The sequence below is a fragment of the Lingula anatina genome, chromosome 1 (genome assembly GCF_051362555.1).
Source record: "Lingula anatina isolate TDL-2025a chromosome 1, LinAna3.0, whole genome shotgun sequence".
Lineage (NCBI taxonomy): Eukaryota > Metazoa > Brachiopoda > Lingulata > Lingulida > Lingulidae > Lingula > Lingula anatina.
Window position 1 is genome coordinate 67,411,280 of NC_141767.1, and position 20,786 is coordinate 67,432,065.

At 33.8% G+C, this 20,786-nt stretch overlaps 1 protein-coding gene across 9 annotated transcripts in view; it reads left to right on the plus strand.

Moving 5' to 3' along the window:
- The window catches only part of LOC106156488 (receptor-type tyrosine-protein phosphatase eta), a 77,417-nt gene that overhangs the window by 48,192 nt on the left and 8,439 nt on the right, over nucleotides 1-20,786 (plus strand). For 3 of the 9 annotated variants that reach the window (XM_086997023.1, XM_086997059.1, XM_086997065.1), the window contains 9 exons: nucleotides 75-110; nucleotides 1,062-1,143; nucleotides 2,599-2,689; nucleotides 5,983-6,059; nucleotides 6,419-6,553; nucleotides 6,746-6,868; nucleotides 7,111-7,265; nucleotides 12,673-12,808; nucleotides 20,156-20,222. In XM_086997023.1, the coding sequence (XP_086853149.1) occupies nucleotides 75-110; nucleotides 1,062-1,143; nucleotides 2,599-2,689; nucleotides 5,983-6,059; nucleotides 6,419-6,553; nucleotides 6,746-6,868; nucleotides 7,111-7,265; nucleotides 12,673-12,808; nucleotides 20,156-20,222 (902 nt within the window). Of the gene's footprint in view, nucleotides 1-74; nucleotides 111-1,061; nucleotides 1,144-1,583; nucleotides 1,675-2,598; nucleotides 2,690-5,982; nucleotides 6,060-6,418; nucleotides 6,554-6,745; nucleotides 6,869-7,110; nucleotides 7,266-10,402; nucleotides 10,555-12,672; nucleotides 12,809-20,155; nucleotides 20,223-20,786 lie in introns of those variants that run through there. The other 6 variants (XR_015331332.1, XM_086997031.1, XM_086997038.1 and 3 more) reach the window with 6 other exon arrangements.

The window sequence follows — 20,786 nt, forward strand, 5'->3', positions numbered from 1 at the left end:
TTTGGTACTTTATAAACTTTGTGTATTGATGTCTGTTTAGAACTAAACAATTAGTTATTTTCATTAATTTAAAGTGAAAGTGATGAGGAAGAGGAAGCATGGAAGTCGAGGCAGGGGTTGCTTTTTATCATATAGACCCAAACTAAAACTGACTATATATACTTACGGTATTTTTGTCATGAGATACAGGTTGCTCTGATTAATTTATTTTGGATGGTTTGAATATTTAATATGCACTTACAGACAAATTGCACCTCTTTTTTTACATAAATGAGACTGAAAAATTTGACTCATGATATAGTCAGTTTTAGTGATGTTGGGAATATGTTGTACAAACTAGATGTAGCGTGACTGTGCAGCTTGCACATTTCATTGTAATATTAAAGATGTAGGTAGGCAGCATGATGCATTTATGGCAGAAGGCTTCAATTAGAATTTGCTTTGATTAAAAGAAAATATATGACTTGTCTTAAGCATTGGCTGATATTTTGAGTTGCTCACTAATGCCCTGTTATATACTGTATGTATATATGGCTTAATTATGCAAGTGCTCACTGTATATAATTGCTTTAAATTAACAATTTGATAATTTTCTTGCTTCTTTCTTAAATTGAAACTATGATTTTTCTATGGAATGGCATCAAATTTCATATTAAGTAATATTGTTTGAACACATCTTTCTCAAAATTAAAAAGATCAGTGCTTTATAACCTTTTTAGGCATTAATGAGATAACAGACAGTGGTCACAGGAAAATACTCCAAAGAAAACCATGATTACACATTGATTTCATTTCTGTATAATTTTATTTTAAAAATGAGAACATTTTTATAATGGTGGAACTGATCGATGATCAAAAATATCAGAGATTATAGTTGCAGTTATATGAAACAGTGTGTATTTCTTGATTATAATTTGACATACATTTTTGTTAAAACCATTCAGTGCCTTGATCAAAAGATTCACTTAGATTTAATGCTATTAAAAGAGTAAAGGTGCTTTTACATGATTTCAGATAGTTGTAGCATTTCTGTAGTGATTTGTGATTATTTCTCTCTCTAGGCCTGTGTCAACATCACAGTTCAAAGAGCATGTGGAGAAATACCACAGAGACTCAGATCTCTTGTTCTCAGATGAGTATAAGGTGAGTTGTAGGGCCAAATTTAGGCAAGTAAAGCAATTTTTAAACTTGAACAGTGCAATGTCTTTGCTAATGGTATCAAAAGTTTGCTGAATTATTACAGAAGTTAGGTAACAGATTAAGTAATATGTGAGACATTTATCTTGGCTATACTAGTGGTATTGCCTCCAGTATATGTCAAAGTCTTGCGATCAATAATACAGTGTTTCATCTAACAGTTCCTTATGACTGTATGCAATTTTAATTGACTGGTGAGTCTCGTTGAAAATGGTTTTTATTTTAGTAGTAGTATTATTATAATAATTCAAATCAAGCCCTTCCTCACCTCCTAAAACTTGGTGCGAGATAATGTTTTAGAGTCATGTAAGTTTAACTGAAAAATGTTGTCTTATTTGTAATTTTAAATATCTTTTTTTTTTACCTGTCCCATCACTTTTCCTTAGTTGATCAAATTTCTAAGTCCAAGATTTGGCTGTAATGAAGCTATCCATGAGGCCAACAGATGTAAAAACAGATTTACAAATATCCACCCATGTAAGGAAAAAATGGACACATGTAGCTATATATATATATATGGAATGTGCATGCTTTGTCCTAAAACCTCCATTACCATTCTAATTTAAAAGTTTTATTTAAATGATAACTTTTTATTTTTATATCATTTACAGGGTAAGGGTTCATCCATTTTTATCATTTTCATAAGTCTACAAAAAGCATCCTTTTTCCAGGACCTCTCCCCCCTTCATAGAGTACAAAGTGAAAACCTAAAAATGATGACCTTTGTCAGCAATTTGAATCATCATTTTCAAGTATTTTTCGAAACAGAGGGAATTAACCTCTCTCTAAGGAGTATGGTTTGTAGACTTGTGAAAGTGAGGATAAAAATGGCTGACATCTTACTGACTTGGATGTATTTTTTAAAACAAATTGCCATTATTGTTGTTTTCAACAATGTATCTATGCAATTCGAAACAAAATGTTGGCAACCCTTCACTTGAAATATATATGGATTGTAACAACTTATTCACATTTAAATGCTTCCCATTCAGGTTTTATATTGTTTTACCATGACAGCAAGCATTCAGCAATATTTAGCTTGAGGAGGAAATGGCATGCTGTATGTGCTCCACCCCATCCCCCACTGCCCTTACTGAAACTGGAATGTCCCTCAACCCTACAGAAATTTCCTATAGGATGTCCTTTGGGATTCTATGTCACACTATAGGAATCCTATAATACTTTGTAGGACTTCTTTCAGACATTTTAGGACTCCTTAATAATTCTGTCGGATTTCCTATAGGATTTCGAGCCTATTTCCTTTAGGGTTCTATAGGACCCTATAGCATTTTGGGCCGATTTTCCTTAGGACATACTGTAGGACCCTATAGGAAATTTCTGTAAGGGAAGGAATGGGTCAGTGCTTCTTACATATATAATGCTTACTTGCATGTTCTACAGACTGTTAAGGAGCTGGCACCTAGTTATGAATGGTTGGAAGCTGAGAAACCCAGCAATCGCTGTAAAAACAGATATACTAATATATTACCATGTAAGTGTATACTAATGTTGTACTGCCCTCTACTTGTCATTGTGGTTATTGAATGCCTTAATTACTAATGTGTTGCCCTGTGCTTGTCATTGTGTTCTGATATATGATAGTATGCAATTAAGTATGTTATTGTGTAGGAGTCAGTTAATAATCAATGCTAGTGGTGCTTAACATACAAGTAGAAGTTTTCTGTGTTTGTGATATGTCATGTTCTTCTAATGTGTGTTTCTTTGTTGATTTACATTGAAATAATTTTTAGTGACTTATTCTTGTACTTGAGTGATTCAGCTGTCACCCACTTTTCAAAGACAAAAAGTCATTTTCAAAATTAACGATGTTATTTTACTGAAGTCAATGTGTTCATGTATGAAATGGTATTTGTGAAGTTAAGTTGTAATGGGTTTGTTGGTAATTTGGATTTAGACATTGGAGTAATTTTTATGTACAGACACAGATGTGTCTGTACATATTGCCATCACCTGCGTCTGTCGTCGCCGATGCCGATGGCGATGCCGATGCCGATGCCGATGCCGTCGCCGTGCACTTTCCTTGTAAACACGATAAGTGGAAGGCAGTTTTACTTTTTGGCTTTATATTTGCAGAGCTGATGAATATTCATAAAACGCAGGTCAAGTTCGAAAATCAGCATGATCGGGCCATTATTGTAGAAGTTATGCTGTTTTTTCACTTTTCAGCATATTTTTCACATTTCCTCAGATTCAATTCTTAGGCATGTTAACAGTCTCATTATTAAACTAATAAGATACGTAAAAGTTTTTGTTTGACATTTCCTGCATCTTTACAACATTGTTAGTTGATTTTGTAAAAATGATGGTAAACTTGTTATCGTGTATTGTGTAATAAAGTGTCAAAAATGGAAATAAACTCATATCATTGCAGTTTGTCAGATTCAATCATTCACTATGTTCAGAATCTCAGAATGGAAGAAATTGGACATTTAACACTGCTTTATTGATATTTTTCCCATCTCATCAATTTTCTTAGTTGATCATATAAAAATGGCAGTAAACTGTTAATTTTGTTTTATGTTAAAAATGGTTAAAAATGGAAAAAAAAACATTTCAGAACAGTGCTGTCTTGTTTACATTTTGGCATTTTCAAGTTGTGACTTAGAGGTTCCATGGGCCTGAAGACCTTTGCTAGTCACATTTTCTGAATATCCATGATACTAATATTTTATCATTAAAAATTGATGGTCATTATGCTGTTAAACATTATGTAATATTGCATCAAAATTTGAAAAAAAACTATTTTGGGCACTGCTCCCATGATGACCATTTAAGAAAAACCATGTCACTTACTGTTCTCAAACAGTACAGTAAATATATATATAGATGTGTCTGTACATATTGCCATCACCTGCGTCTGTCGTCGCCGTCATCGCCGTCGCCTGTGCCATGCACTTTCATTGTAAACACGATAAGTGGAAGGCAGTTTTACTTTTGGGCTTTATATTTACAGAGCTGATGAATATTCATAAAACGCAGGTCAAGTTCAAAAATCAGCATGATCGGGCCATTATTGTAGAAGTTATGCTGTTTTTTCACTTTTCAGCATATATGCAACACTGTAAACACATTCCAAGGAAAACCGATAGGCCTGTTGTCATGAAACTCACAGGAGTAATCTATCTTACTAAAACGCAGGTCAAGTTCGAAAATCGGCATGATCGGGCCACTATTTTAGTAGTTATGCTGTTTTTTCATTTTTCAGCATATATGCAACACTGTAAACACAATATAAGAAAAACAGATAGGCCAATTGTCATTAAACTCACAGGAGTGGTCAATCTTACTAAAAAAGCAGGTTGAGTTCGAAAATCAGCATAATCGGGCCATTATTTTAGAAGTTATGCTGTTTTTTCACATTTCCTCAGATTAAATTTTTAGGCATGTTAACAGTCTTATTGTTTTACTAATAAGATACATATAAGTGTTTGTTTGACATTTCCTGCATCTTTACAACATTGTTAGTTGATTATGTAAAAATGATGGTAAACTTGTTATCGTGTATTGTGTAATAAAGTGTCAAAAATGGAAATAAACTCATATCATTGCAGTTTGTCAGATTCAATCATTAACTATGTTCAGAATCTCAGAATGGAGGAAATTGGACATTTAACACTATTCTATTGATATTTTTCCCATCTCATCAATTTTCTTAGTTGATCATATAAAAATTGCAGTAAACTGTTTATTTTGTTTTGTGTTAAAAAAGTGTTAAAAATGGAAATAAACCCATGTCAGAACAGTGCTGTCTTGTTTCACATTTCCTCAGATTCAATTCTTAGGCATGTTAACAGTCTCATTATTTAACTAATAAGACATGTAAAAGTGTTTGGTTGACATTTCCTGCATCTTTACAACATTATTAGTTGATTATGTAAAAATGATGGTAAACTTGTTATCGTGTATTGTGTAATAAAGTGTCAAAAATGGAAATAAACTCATATCATTGCAGTTTGTCAGATTCAATCATTCACTATGTTCAGAATCTCAGAATGGAAGAAATTGGACATTTAACACTGCTTTATTGATATTTTTCCCATCTCATCAATTTTCTTAGTTGATCATATAAAAATGGCAGTAAACTGTTAATTTTGTTTTATGTTAAAAATGGTTAAAAATGAAAAAAAAAAAAAAATTTCAGAACAGTGCTGTCTTGTTTACATTTTGGCATTTTCAAGTTGTGACTTAGAGGTTCCATGGGCCTGAAGACCTTTGCTAGTCACATTTTCTGAATATCCATGATACTAATATTTTATTATTAAAATTGATGGTCATTATGCTGTTAAACATTATGTAATATTGCATCAAAATTAAAACAAAAAAACTATTTTGGGCACTGCTCCCATGATGACCATTTAAGAAAAACCATGTCACTTACTGTTCTCAAACTTACAGGAAAGAAACATGGGACTAAAATACAGCTTCAGTAGGCAATGCAGTCTGTTTGGTAATTCTTACTGCCAGTTAAACGGTTTCACATATTGGCATTTTCAAAGTGTGACTTTGAAGTTTCAATGGCTTGTTTATTATTGCATCAAAATTGGCAAAATGACCTCTTTTGCCTCCATTTTTCTGTTATTTTGTCTGTACATTTGACAGCTTTGCTGCCTTGTTGAAAGTTAATTTATATTTTTAACACTAACATGCCATAGCCAAATGAATGGTTGTAAATCACATGTTGTAACACTGATTACACATAGTGTAACAGATTGCATAATTTGGTGTATTTTGCTTATATATGGAAATGCACCTCCATTTTTTCAGTTGATCACTCCAGAGTCAAGTTGCTACCAATTGATGACGATGAAGGGTCTGACTACATCAATGCAAATTACATGCCTGTGAGTTGCTTGTGTTTACTGTAGATGTGTGGCTTTAACAAGCTTAGGGGAAAGCTCAGTTGCTTAGAAATTATTATGATGAATAGGATATTATCTGATTCATTAAAGTAAAATTGACTCACAGCATATGGTTATAAGTTTGGTAACATATATAATTTCAAAATGGATATGGAAGCACTATTTGAGATAAAAATAGAAAGACAAGATAATTGAAAAGAATAGATTCAGAACTTTCTATGGCTTACATTTGCACTAGAAACAGGTGAATATGAAAAACTGAATCATATGACAATGTCTTTCGTGTTTTTTATTCTACTTCAATGCAACATGTATTAGATTAATTTTATTTTTCAATTCAGGGATATCGTTCCAAACGGGAATTTATTGCCGCCCAGGGCCCCCTGCCTGCTACAAAGGATGATTTCTGGAGGATGATTTGGGAGCAAAATGTGACTTTGGTAGTCATGGTTACACAGTGTGTGGAGAGGGGAAGGGTAAGATGATTATTTATAGAAAACCTCTGATTTCTGTACTTATAAGCTATTAACCATATGAACGCATGAGAAAGTGAATAAAGTTTGTTGCTATAGGTCTCAGGCTGATTAGAGAGAATACCTTCTGTCAGTTACTGTAACATGCATGTTTTTAGTTATTGACACATGTGTGTTTACTTTTCAACTTTCAAGATAAAATGTGAACAGTATTGGCCAAAGGATACAGAAGCAGAATACTATGGAGATCTTGTAGTACAGATGCGCTCAGAATCCACCCTCTCAGATTATACTATCAGAATTCTGGATGTACAGCTGGTAAGTCATTCCCCAAAATCTGATTGTCTTGATGTTTTTTTCAGTTAATCCAGATTCTTAAGGTATTGTGAGTGAATTGGATTTTTGATCTATCATAAATGTTAAAATATTGTGATGTAATGTCAAAGAAATGTGCACAGTTCTTAAAACCCAGTAACTATTTTTTTAGAGGTGCCAAACCTATACAGTTAATTTTTCCCTTTAAATGTCATAAAAGTATTGTGTTGCAAATAAAATTTCAGGGAGAATTCAGCCGGGTGTTAAAACAGTTTCATTTCACCAAGTGGCCAGATCATGGCTGCCCAGAAAGTACCACATTACTTATCAACTTTGTACAAAACGTGCGTATGCACATTTCCCACCGGCCTAACAGGGGACCCATACTAGTTCACTGCAGGTATTACCCCTCTGTCCTCACTGCATGATCAGGAGCATGCTGGAATGGTGGATGATTATAATGATAATAATAGGTTGTAGTTTCAGGAAGCATTCCCTGATGCATTTTAACAACATGCCAGCCTCATTCCAGCTTGTGTTTTTTGTATCTGCTTGAATCGCATTATTACGTGTGAATTTTTGTCTGTTAGGGCTGGCCTGCTGTAAAATCAAGCATACTGTACTATGGGGCTCCTACAGTATATATACAGTGATTGCTGTATACAATACTGCATGATGAGCATAACACAGTTGCTATTATTCCCTGTTTGTGCTATATATGTAAAAAAAACTGCATGCACATGCATGGTAAATCAAAATACTTTGACATCAGCATGAAGCATCACATAATCATTGAACTGTAGCCTGATCAGTAAACTAGTAGTTGATGGACGACAGCTAGCAAGGTTTTTATCATGCAACTGTCTCATCATTTTGGTAGTTACACACCTACACACCTTTTCTTTGTTTTTATTTTGGTTTAAGTCCAGCCTTCAATTTGTTAGTCATGTTTTGCCTTTCATCAACAAGAAAGAATACCAGTTCATAGTATTTGGAGTCCTTTACACATTACACCAATGCTACAGAGAAATTCCTTGTTCTGATACATTTGCTTTGAAACAAAGAAAAATTTTGGCACTTAATGACACATAGTGTTTCTGACATGTGCTCTTAGACCATTCACACTTCAATATTTTGTCAGCGAACTCAATCTCGATCATAGCACTTTGGTTGGCCCCTTACGTGAGTAGTTCTTAATATGTATTATGTATAAGATGATGCTAAATGCTACATTGTGATATAGCAAGATATGTCACTTTCCTGGTATAAATAATTAAGTTGGAATTTACAATTAAACTTTTACTAAATATAACATTTCCTTATAGGTCGTCTGGCTATGCTAGCTTGGGCATGATGAGTAGGTATGACTCATTGGCTGGTTTGGTGAAGGTTATTGTTTCTTCGTTTGCTTTGGGTGTTATATATTTAGTTTTTTCTCTTGTTTGGATTAGTCAGACCTGTTTTTCAAGGAAAGCACCCATATCTTTTCATGTATCTGTAAAACATCCCTCAGTGCTATGTACCCTAATTTACATATAGCATATGTACTTTTTAGGGAAGTTACTTTTGCATTTATGGACATATTTTTTTATTTTATAGCAAACTAACAAGAGTGGTTATAATATAATTAGGGGTTCTTCCTGGTGGCTGGTCAGTTAAATATGCTGGTTTTATAAGGGTAGTCTCACTGAATGAGGGAACAGCCACTCTGCATTGGGTTTTGGACTGGTTTTGAAAGCTGTGGTTGGGGATTTGGCAAATTAAAAAATATTATTCCTTATGTGTATATGTATTTCCATTTGCTTTTTGGTCTGGTGAATATAAAATTGTACATAATTCAGTTCTTTTCATGATTTAGTTTTTGTGAGGTAAATTTATGCTATACCACTTACATTGCTTTTAATACTTTCCCTTTATATTTCATAAAATGATTCAATTTTCTGAGGACAGGGTAAATATATTAAAAGTCAATAAAAATGTCAGATATGATTTTTGTTCAAATGTGACATTAACATTTTAGAGTGCATTTCATTTGAACTTACAATTTTATGCTGTCATCCGTGGGGTCGGGTCAAAGTCATTAAGAACTGTTGAGTGCAAATGATACTCATATCTTTTACAAACCACAAGTCATTTACACTATTCAAAGAGTTGTTTCTTGGAATTCAAGGTGTAACATTTATAAGTGTTTCCAGGTTTCCTGTTTTTCAGAGAATATTTGGTACTTTGTGCTCCATTAAGGTGTGTCTATGTATTGAAGAGTTAGTTAATGTAGGCCATGATGTTCCATCAGGCAAATGTGTTATCAGGACAGCCCAGAAATAAAACAGACCTGCTAAGACTTTCCCTAGGCAATAGCATGGTCATGGATGCATTCCACAAAAGTGACTCTGTTTTTCTAGATGTCCATCTGTCATACTTCACTTCCTGTTATTTTTATCAAGTCAAGTGCTTCATTTGATTTCAACTGAAGTACAGCAAAGCTCGTCATCAAGTAATTAGATAGTGATTTAAGTTGAATGCTGTAAATCAACTTATTGCAGCATTCCTGAACATGTAAGATGAAATAAGGATAACTTTAGCATTTCAAAGTAGAATTCATGTAATGATATATATAATGGTATTTTATAATATAATCCACTAATATATATATACCAGCACGTACATCTGAAGCTATTTCAAATCAAGTCTTCTGTTAATGTTTGTGGACAAAAGGCTTTCCTTACTTGACCCTAGTGACCATAAAAAAAACCCACAGAGGTGTCTGCCACTGGTCTTTTTACATTAACTGGCACACTTAGGGATTATCAATGCCAATCTGTTCCACCAATGTTTAAGTGGGCTTCGGTATTAGCAGACTGAAAAGAATGGTTTTTTACGGTAGCTGCAAACACATAGGACAGAGATACTGATGTTACGGAAACTAATTGCCAATTAAGGCTTGCCTGCTCAATGTCAAGAGGGAATTAACCTCACAGAATTGAATCTTTGCATTAAAGCAGTCCTTTTGGAGGTAATGATTCCATGTGATACCCCATTGTTTTGTTTAACTAAAAGGAAATGAATGAGACTAACCTTAGAAGTCTTGTCTGATAGCAGACATGTTATTCAGAGTTACTCAGGGCTGAAGTTCATCAGGTTTTATGATTGATTTTAATAAACATCTTTGTTGATATTTACAGAACTCTTACAGCAAACATAAAAACACAAATACAAGGTGGTAACTATCTGCAGATTGGATGTACATTAACGCCTGGGGACAGTGTACAAGATCTATGAATTAGTTTTAAACTTGCATCAAAGCAGACATATAGCATTTTGGTAGATGTTGACCAAAATTCATATTAAATGTAATTCATAATCAAATTTCATGTTTAACCGTACACATACTTATTTATTTTCAGTTCTCATGGTGAAATTGTATGTCGCCTTCTTCACATCATTTATGCTGTTGCACAAAGCATGTTGCTATACTTACTGTATTTACATGATTGTGATGATATACTAACAGGATTGTTTGCATGCCTTCCCCTATAGGGTAACAACACTCGCACTGTCCGCCATTTTAACTTCACGGTGTGGCCAGACTTTGGCTGCCCGGACACTACCAGATCCCTGCTTGAGTTTGTGAAAGTAGTGCGTACTCACATCAAGCCAGACATCCAGGGACCCATTTGTGTCCACTGCAGGTAAAGTACTATAATGACATATGCTTTAATGAAACATGATTGTCTTTTTAATTTTTGCTTGTTTCTTTTGAGCCTTATGGAATGAGCATAATGCCTTGCAATTGTATTGGAACCAATCGATACATTTTTTGCAAATTTTTACTTGTTTACAGTGTTCTTTGATCTCTCTCTCTCTCTCTCTCTCTCTCTCTCTCTCTCTCTCTCTCTCTCTCTCTCTCTCTCTCTCTCTCTCTCTCTCTCTCTCTCTCTCTCTCTCTCTCTCTCTCTCTCTCTCTCTCAAAAAGGTAATGATATTTTGGATCCATTTGATGTCATTGACACTGACCGAGTATTCTTTAATGATCTTTCATCTAAGAGTCATCACAAGGAAAGAAATGACAGATATTTAATATATTGTGGGTTGCGTTAAATTAAGACCATTGAAATTGATACGATTCATTTTTTGTATTGCATTGTTAATAGCATCCTAATGACTGCTCATTTAAAATGCACATAAGCAAAAAAACTTGATTCAGAGAATAATAGAATTAAGTGCGGATCCACGTCAATCCAAAGGTGTATCAATTACCAATAACTCCTGCTTATTGAAAATCACAGAAGTGTGGAAGTTCACCTGTGATTGAAATCATTGATGCGTTAGGGGACTAGCTTCCTGTTATTAGAATGGCGTAAACCAGGCACGTGATCTGGCCAGCCGGGACTCTGGAGAAGAATTAACTAGAAAGTAGAGCCAATTTAGTGTCATGAATTATACATTTGATCTTAATAAGAATGGCTGCTCAAGTCTGCAGTTCAAAGTTATCAAAATATTCAATCCAATAAGAGCTGCTGACAGGAATTTGATGAAGAAAATGGAAATTGTGGCATTTCAACTGTAAAGTGTATTGTCATTTAAGAAATAAAAATATTTTTGTGTCATTTGGTGCTCATAAGGACATTAAGTCTAAATCCAGGCTTGGCAATGCAGCAGTAGTCACATAAAAAGTTGGTTGTTATAACATTATTTCAGATTTCTGGATAAATTTTTTTGGGTGAGACACTGCTAATATGCTGCATGAATTGTTTCTTGCCATTGTGATTATTTTAACCAAGTATCAGACTTCATCCATGCACATAAAACACAGTTGATAGTATTTTATCAAGCTCTTTGTTCATATATTATCATGATATTAAGGAATGTTGTACGCCTTAAGATCTGATTAAGTAAATTTAGTTAATGTGAAAGTGCAGTCTATCTTTGCAGCATGCACGCAGGCATGTGTGTGTGTGCTTTGAAGTGTTTGGGTTTCATAGATGCCAAAAGGTACAGCACTAAATCCATAAGAAGCAATTGCTTTCATGTATTGAAAGTCGATTATTGAAATGTGATGCTCAGTTCAGAGGACTTGATATCAATCCATATATTATTTCCCTCTTGCATCACCCATTGATATATCAGTTCTACAAGGCTTGCACTCCCAAGGTTAATTCTTGCTCATTCAATATCCGGCCTGTAATTAATAACGTGGCTTTTGAGGTTTATTTGAATATACCTATTATGTCTCGAAAAGCGGTTATTCCATTGGGTCTTTTTTCTAGCAATCAGACATAATAGACACTTATCCGAGAAACAGGTCAGAAAGTGTTCCGTAAGGGAGCTGAATAAGTGTATTGGTTCCTGTTTAAACTGATAAATGATCTTCATGATTGGGTTAAATGGATGGAAGATATTGGCTCATAGTAATTCAACAGGGCAGTGATTTTTTTTCTTTTTCCCCCTCTCTTTTTCATTCTATTTTTAAAGATCTGGAATATCTTGTTATTACCAAGTAATACTGTTTTGGTTATAGTTATTGACAGTTAAAGTGGTCATCCTGAATATATCTACTAATCTGTGTAAGAGAAATCTTACCATGATTTACGAGTTAAAGACTCATTTTTTGTTCAAATTAAAAAAAGGTTATTTCTTACAGTAACAGATTATTTCATAAAATGCTTGAACACATGTTACATTGAATTGTCATCTCACCGTCACAGTATTTACATTAATCTGATACGGCATGTTTCTGAAGAGAATCGGAACACCTGGGCATCATTGTTACTATATATATATATATTTATTTATTTATTTATTTCCAGTGCTGGAGTGGGCAGGACAGGGACTTTCATAGCTGTGGACAGGCTTCTGCAGCACATCCGTGAACACAATGAGGTGGACATCTTTGGCCTGGTGCTGGAGATGAGGGAAAACAGGTGTAACATGGTGCAGACAGAGGTGAGCTTTTTATCTATTTCTTTATTAATTAATTTATTTGGGGTGTTGATAATTTCTGCTTGAAGTAGAACATTTTTATTAGCCCTTATTATGTACAGACACAGATGTGTCTGTACATATAGCCATCATCTGCGTCTGTCGTCGCCGTCGGCGCCGTCGTCGCCGTGCACTTTTACCGATAACACGATAAGTGGAAAACCATTTTACCTTTTGACTTGAAACTTACAGAACTGATGAATATTCATAATACGCAGGTCAAGTTCGAAAATCAGCATGATCGGGTCACTTTTAGGGAATTTATGCTGTTTTTTCACTTTTTTCAGCATATATGCAGCACCAATAACACGATAAGTGGAAAACCATTTTACCTTTTGACTTGAAACTTACAGAACTGATGAATATTCATAATATGCAGGTCAAGTTCGAAAATCAGCATGATTGGGCCATTTTTAGGGAATTTGCTGTTTTTTCACTATTTTCAATATAAATACAACACTGATAACACAATATAAGAAAAACGGATTGGCCAATTGTAATTATACTCACAGGAGTGGTCAATCTTACTAAAATGCAGGTTGAGTTCGAAAATCAGCATAATCGGGCCATTATTTTAGAAGTTATACTGTTTTTCACATTTCCTCAGATTCAATTATTAGGCATGTTAACAGTCTCATTATTTAACTAATAAGATGCCTAAAAGTGTTTGTTTGATATTTCCTGCATCTTTACAACATTGTTAGTTGATTATGTAAACATGGTAAACTTGTTATCATGTATTGTGTAATAAAGTGTCAAAAATGGAAATAAACTCATATCATTGCAGTTGTCAGATTCAATCATCCACTATGTTCAGAATCTCAGAATGGAGGAAATTGGACATTTAACACTGTTCTATTGATACTTTTCCCATCTCATCAATTTTCTTAGTTGGTCATATAAAATGGCAGTAAAATGTTTATTTTGTTTTATGTTAAAAAAGTGTTAAAAATGAAAATAAACCCATTTCAGAACAGTGCTGTCTTGTTTACATTTTGGCATTTTCAAGGAGTGACTTTGAAGTTCCATGGGCCTGAAGACCTTTGCTAGTCACATTTTCTGAATATCTGTGAAACAAATATTTTATAATTAAAAATTGATGGTCATTAAGCTGTTAAACATTATGTAATATTGCATCAAAATTTGAAGAAACCCCTATTTTGGGCACTGCTTCCATGATGACCATTTAAGGAAAATCATGTCACTTACTGTTTTCAAACTTACAGGATAGAAACATGGGACTAAAATACAGCTTCAGTAGGCAATGTAGTCTGTTTTTTTTTTTTTTTTGGCAGTTAAACAGTTTTTTTGTGAAAATTTGATTTTTCACATATTGGCATTTTCAAGGTGTGACTTTAAAGTTCCATGATCTTGAAGACTTTAGCTTGTCACATTTTCTGAATGTCCATGTTACTAATATTTTATTAATAACATTTGATTGTCATTATGCTGTTAAACATTATGTAATGTTGCATCAAAATTTGAAGAAACCCCTATTTTGGGCACTGCTCCTATGATGACCATTTAAGGGAAATCATGTCACTTACTGTTCTCAAACTTACAGGAAAGAAACATGGGTCTAACATACAGCTTCAATAGGCAACGCAGTCTGTTTGGTAAATTTTTCTGGCAATTTAACATTTTTTTGTGAAAATTTAATTTTTCACTTATTTGCATCTTTATTTTCTGTTCTTTGTCTGTACATTTGACAGCTTTGCTGCCTTGTATTTTTTTCTCATGAAAGTTGTGCATTTCAAGAAATTGTTATTTACATTGGAGAATTATAAAGATAATTAAGCTTGACATAAATTTGTCAGATTGTCAAAAAGTGAAAATTACTGCATTAATTACTAATAATAATCACATAGCAAGTGCAGATGTATTTTTGTGTCTGGCATGAAAAAATGATGAGTGATGAGAAGGTTGAAATGTTTGGCAAATTAAGACAAGAAATGCATGTGCAGTACTTTATAGCAGGTCTGAGGGTTTTGTGGTTGCATGGATGGACAGCTGAGTGATGGTGGTAAGAGGAGTTAATGTTGGCAAACATGAGCAACATGGAATTAATCCATCATAATAGTCATTCCACAAAAAGAAGTCATTTTATGTAACATTCACACAATTCTTAATTGTCTCATTATTTTTTATGTTTTACACTACCGTTTTCCCCCCTTCCCAATGTGGAACAAATGGATAGTGATTAAGAAGTGATATAACAGTTATGCAATTATTGTGTGTGTCCATCACTGATGTGACTCAATGAGCCATTTTTTGTAGGATGACCGACATAACCTTTGATGATCATTCCTGGGTCAGTTTTCCAGATGGGAAAACAGATTAGTCATATATCATCTTTGAATCCTTAGATGAAAATTGATGCTAAATATTCCAGTTTGCTCTTGCATAGCAGCATTAAATCATGCTGAAGATTCTCAATTATTCTCAGGTTTTTGAAGTCTTCACGCTTATTACACCTATCAGTTCTATAGGGACCTTGCAGGTCCCCATCTTCATCAAATCTCCCAAGCTTAAATAATATTTAATTTAGAGGACAGCATACCACATCACCAAGACTATTTTCTTATAAATATCAGCCACAGTTTAGCAGAATTTAGCATGATGGAAAATGAAGGGCATGTTCCTTAGTAATTATGTTAGATGTCAGCTTTTTATCAATTCCTAATTTTCAGCACTGTCATTAAAAGTCCCTTGCTTATTATTAATTATTCTTAGTTTGAATGCTATCTCTGACTCTAGAGAGTATGTTGATGCACAAATAAACACTCATTGCTGCAAAGATTTCCAAATGGGCTGTCAGTGCTTTTTGTGTCTATCTACTGGAAGTTGTACATTATAGTCCCAGCCCCCATGGGCCTTGATCATATTCCCCATCTCCATTGATAATAAAAGCATTATATCTGTTAGAAATTTTATACCATATTTTAGCCCAAGAGCCATGTTGAAGAAGCACAGACACCTGAAGGAGAATTTTCTGTATGCAATTAACCTTGATCAAATTAGTAATGTTTTACATGCTTCCTTTCCACCCTAAGCAGAGGTGTTAATTATGTCTTGAACAGTTCAATCTAACCTGGTGTCATTTTACTGTATTGACTTTGCTTTACAACTTTATAAAAATCTGATTGGTCTTTGAGCTACAATGAAGACGTTGTGGTCATAGACTATCCAAATTAAGAACATATCAATGCATTGATGTATCACTTTACTGTTAAGTCACTCTTTAGTGAGCAAAATGATAAAGAAAAAAATATATACACATGAAGTCTTACCGCATTTTAGCTTTGAAAAGCAATGGTGATAAATGATTGGTATTCCAGTGTGAGATTATGTTGTTACTGAGTTTTCTGTCAAAAATAAATAATCTAAATATGCTTTTAAAATGCAACATGCCAGACTTTGTCTCCAGGATGTGTGCCTAATACTTTGAGTAAGTTGTACCATAATAATTGAATTTAAATGACTTTAGGACTTCATTTTCTTTGACAGAGCACTTCAGGGTAAACACTTTTAATGAAAATTACATTGGTCATGCTCATTAGATTGATTTTATATGATAGACTCTAACCTTTGTAATAAAATAAATATTATCATTGTTACCAAAATATAAGTACAAGTGTTGTAGATTTTTAAATAAGTTGTTTTTTCACTCTCATTTTTTGTTCAATGAAGTGTCATTTTATCATTCTTTGTCTCAAAGGAAAGGACAATGTTATAGTCATCCAGTGAAAATGATTATGTTTAATGTGAACAACTTCCACATAGTAGAGAAACATTGGTATTTCTGTACCAGAAGTGTGAATATGGTGTGAAGTGTAACCCTGCATAGTGTCCTTATATATTTTTTTCAACACAAATTATTTTTGTAAATGGTTTTATTCTTATTATATGTATGGTATCCACATTGTTAAATGCAACATATTCACTTTCTTCATGTGCATTTATCAGTCATTTTTGTAGTTGTTGTTGTTGTTGTTGTTTTTTCTTAATCTGAGATAATTAGCATAAAGTGATGAAGTCAATAAATTATTCATAACTTTTTCCTAATTTGGTCTTGCATGACTGGTCCCTATCTTATTAATGCCTAGCCCCTTTCCTATTGGTATTTCTATTGAAAAGTTTAGAAGAATTGACCTTTTGCCAAATTTGATGACATTTCATCATTACACCTGGCATTAATAAAACTGTGATCTTAATCATACAGAAATAAAATAGTTTTATGTGGAAGTGATGTATGGAGATTCTTTTTGGCAGAGAAGGATGGCTTTACATCAAGCTATGCAGAGCATTTATCATGTTTATTTGTAGTTATGATTTTGTTAATTTTATTTATATGCATTGTACATCTAAATTATAAGGCCAAAAGGTTACAGTCAGACCAGGTCTTGGGTCTATTATTAGAAAATACTTCTTAACTGTTGGGTGGGCCTTTCAGAAGATTTTCTTTAACTTTTTGTTGTATTACTAGGGTGTATGTCAAGGAGAAAAGAGGAATCAGTCATTCCTGAAGTATTGATTTCCTGGAATTATACTGATACATGTTGATACATTTTGTTTTCCTGTGGCCCTACAACTAAGTGAATTATTCTTAATTTACAAAAATATCACCACAGATTTAACCTCCAACTGCACATAAAACATTCTATTTATTTATATTTTAAAATAAATTGGAATGGTAAATATGTAGATCAATGGAGGATTTTATAGTTGCCATGTTCCACCTGTAGGACACCATTTGTGGGGTGGGGTGTACTATTCTGAGTGAATCATAGGCTGTGTGATGGATTGTTTTGTCATATTGTTAATCTCTTTAGCTCTGTTAAGGAATGGAACTACTTCAGAACAGTAGAAACTGTGGATGGGCTCACAGTAGGTCTGTTTTTCAAGAGGTATTGACGCACTGTCCACCAGTGCACCAACCTTTTTACCTTATCATCATCACTTTTTCCCTACTGTTTTAAGTTCACCTGACTGCACTTGTTATAATTGTGATTTCCAGAAGATAATGACAGATGCGCCCTCCACCCTTCCCCAAAAGGAAGAAAAGACACCAAGACATTAAAATTCTTACAAAATCCAAAAGAAGTGCCCCAATTGAGAGAGATGTCCCCACACATCTTGCTAACCCATAGGTTCATCAGTTAACTCTGCTGGAGAATGATTGTGCTCGCATCTACTTTTGACACTCTCTCGAGTAAATAGTTTTATACCGCAGTGGATTCTTCTTGGTTCAAACAGTTTGTCAGCATTCTTAATCACATTATATTGTCAGTTACATAGGTAACAGTTGGCATGGCCTTTTTAAAGCATTTATATAATCAGTAACCTTTTGGTTCGTTATTCAATCTTGAGCAAACTGCTGTTAGTAAGGATTGTGAAAATGTTTACAGGATTTTGAATTTCAAAGGTGTCAGATGAGTACTGCATAGGGGTGCTGCATTTAGAACATCATCTCAGAAGATAATGACAGATGCACCCTCACCCTTAACATTATAATGTGGAAGTGAAATGGTTTAACACTTTGTGAATTTATTCACTAATTTCCATTTGTGAGTAAGCAGAAAGATCTAGCTGTCTGCTGTGTTGTTTTTATCTTGATTGGAGGGCCCTGGAGTATCTGTTCTCTTTTCTACTAACAAAACTTTGTGTATGATAGGTAAGAGTAAATGCCAATTACCTATCCCATTCTCTTTTCTTTTTTCTTATTTTGGGCATAGAGCCCATAGTCCACTTACTATAAGTGACAAGATTCAAGAGTTCAGCTCTGCTGAAGATTGAGAAAGTATTTAATTTTTGTAACTTCTAATTCCACCTTTTTTCCCCATACTTGCTTATTGAAAAATGGTTGAATTTTTTATTGTCTTATGCTGTAGTGGACGGATATTTTTTTAAAGAGAAAACAGTTTTTATGTACAGGTAGTGATGTTTGCCATATTTATCCATCACCATAGTCTGAATGTTTCTCTATTGTTTCTTATTTTTATAAATATAGTTGTTGGTACTAAATGTTCAGCTACTTCAAGAAAAAAAAGAAGAAAAAAATACCTCAAAGTTTAAGATATAGAATTAATGATTTTGAGTTTATGGCTTTGATTCACCTTGTGCTGCCTTTTCACTATTTTCACACCTGATATGATGTAACATGATAGCATGTTCTATCCCTCAGTTTATCATCCAAGCAGATTTTTCTGGTTCTAGATGATCTTTTTTGCTTTCACATTTTTTTCTGATTTATAACTTAGTCTTGAACGATAATTAATTGAATTAACTTTAATGTAAAGTGCTGTTTGGAAGGGCATGAATGAATCACTTGCAGGAAATGGTTGTAGTCCCTTCATGCAAGGATATATGTTTTTATCATTGTGAGCATTTCCAAGGGCCATAACAGGAAGAACTGCAGATTTTTCTGATGGCATGTTTGTTAAAGAAAATTAAGGGCTCCCCAATGGTCATTGGTGATAAAAGGTCTTTAATAGTGCTGTTCTAAATAAGGCAATGGACTGCTCTTACAGACATTAGAAAACCAATCTATGTCTGCTCAAATGACCGATTTGCCTTGACCCAAAGAGGTAAATTAAGGGGAGCTCTATTACCTAGTAATAAGGTCAAGGGGTCACTTATCACCTGGAGCCAGGTGTGACATTAAAGCCCACAATGGGGAATGGGGTAGTCATTAGTCAGCAAATTGCAACAATGGGCAGTATTTTCACATATGAGACATTTTCAGTTTGAAGTTTGAGCAAATCTATCATATTGGTGTGAGGATTAGATGAACCACTTGGGACTGAGAGTGAATAAATCATTGGTAAATGTTCTTGCAATCACTGAGAGTAAAAGAATTGGAGCAGTCTGACCAGAAGTGACTTCTGGGAGAATAAGATGAAATGATGAATGGTATAAATGAAGTATGATGTGTTGTGGATTTTTTTTTTTTTTTTTTTTTTTTTTTTGAGAGAGAGAGGTGTGTTGTAGAATTGATAAAGAGATGAAAAGTTCTGAAACTGTAAGATCAGACGGCATTTTCAAAGAACTAAGATTTTTTGTACATTTGAATGTATAATGCACTGAGGATGTTCTTAGCTTGTAATTTATTTTTTTCCCTGTCCCAAGCTCAGGATATCTACAGTACACTATTTATAAAATGAATTATGGATCCAGGGGCAGTGGTACATTGAGAGGGCAATGGGATTGTTGAAATGACATGGGCAGTGATTTAGATATATAGGGATGCTTTGATCGTTGACATTATTTATAGTGATCATGATGGTACGTTATCTTTTTCCTGTTTTTCAGGACCAGTATATTTACATTCATGAATGCATCAAGGATGCCATTGCTCAAGGGATGCACTTAAATAATGGTAAGAGAAACAGAAGTTTGATAAATGAAATGTTTCCTTTTTGATGGCACACTTCAAAAGTACATCTCTGTACGTGTTTCTAATTCAGCACCACAAAATTACCACATAATATGTCACCACACCTATTCTGGTTTGCAGCAAAAAAACATTTGTGCTGCCAAAGCAAAAAAAAAAAAAAAAAAAAAATCACACTTGAAATGGAGCTTTCTGAACAAAAAGTTCCCATACTTGTATTGTACTTCCTTCCCAGTGAATAGGACATTTTTCATTTGAGGTGAAGTGTTAAATACTTAGACCTTTTTCACAATAGAGTAAATAAGTCATTTTAGTGTAAAACTGCAGATGTATCCAGGCAGAAATGTAGTCTCTTTAGCCTTTTGATATTTTTTTGCATATATATTTTTTTGACTTGATAGGATTTTTTCTTAAAAAGAGGATCTTTTTTCTACAAACAATTAATTCTTATATCTGTTTATATTATGATAATCATTATTTGTTAAATAAAATTCTTTTATCAAACTAATTTTATATACAGACACTCTATGACTGTGTTCCCATGCCTAG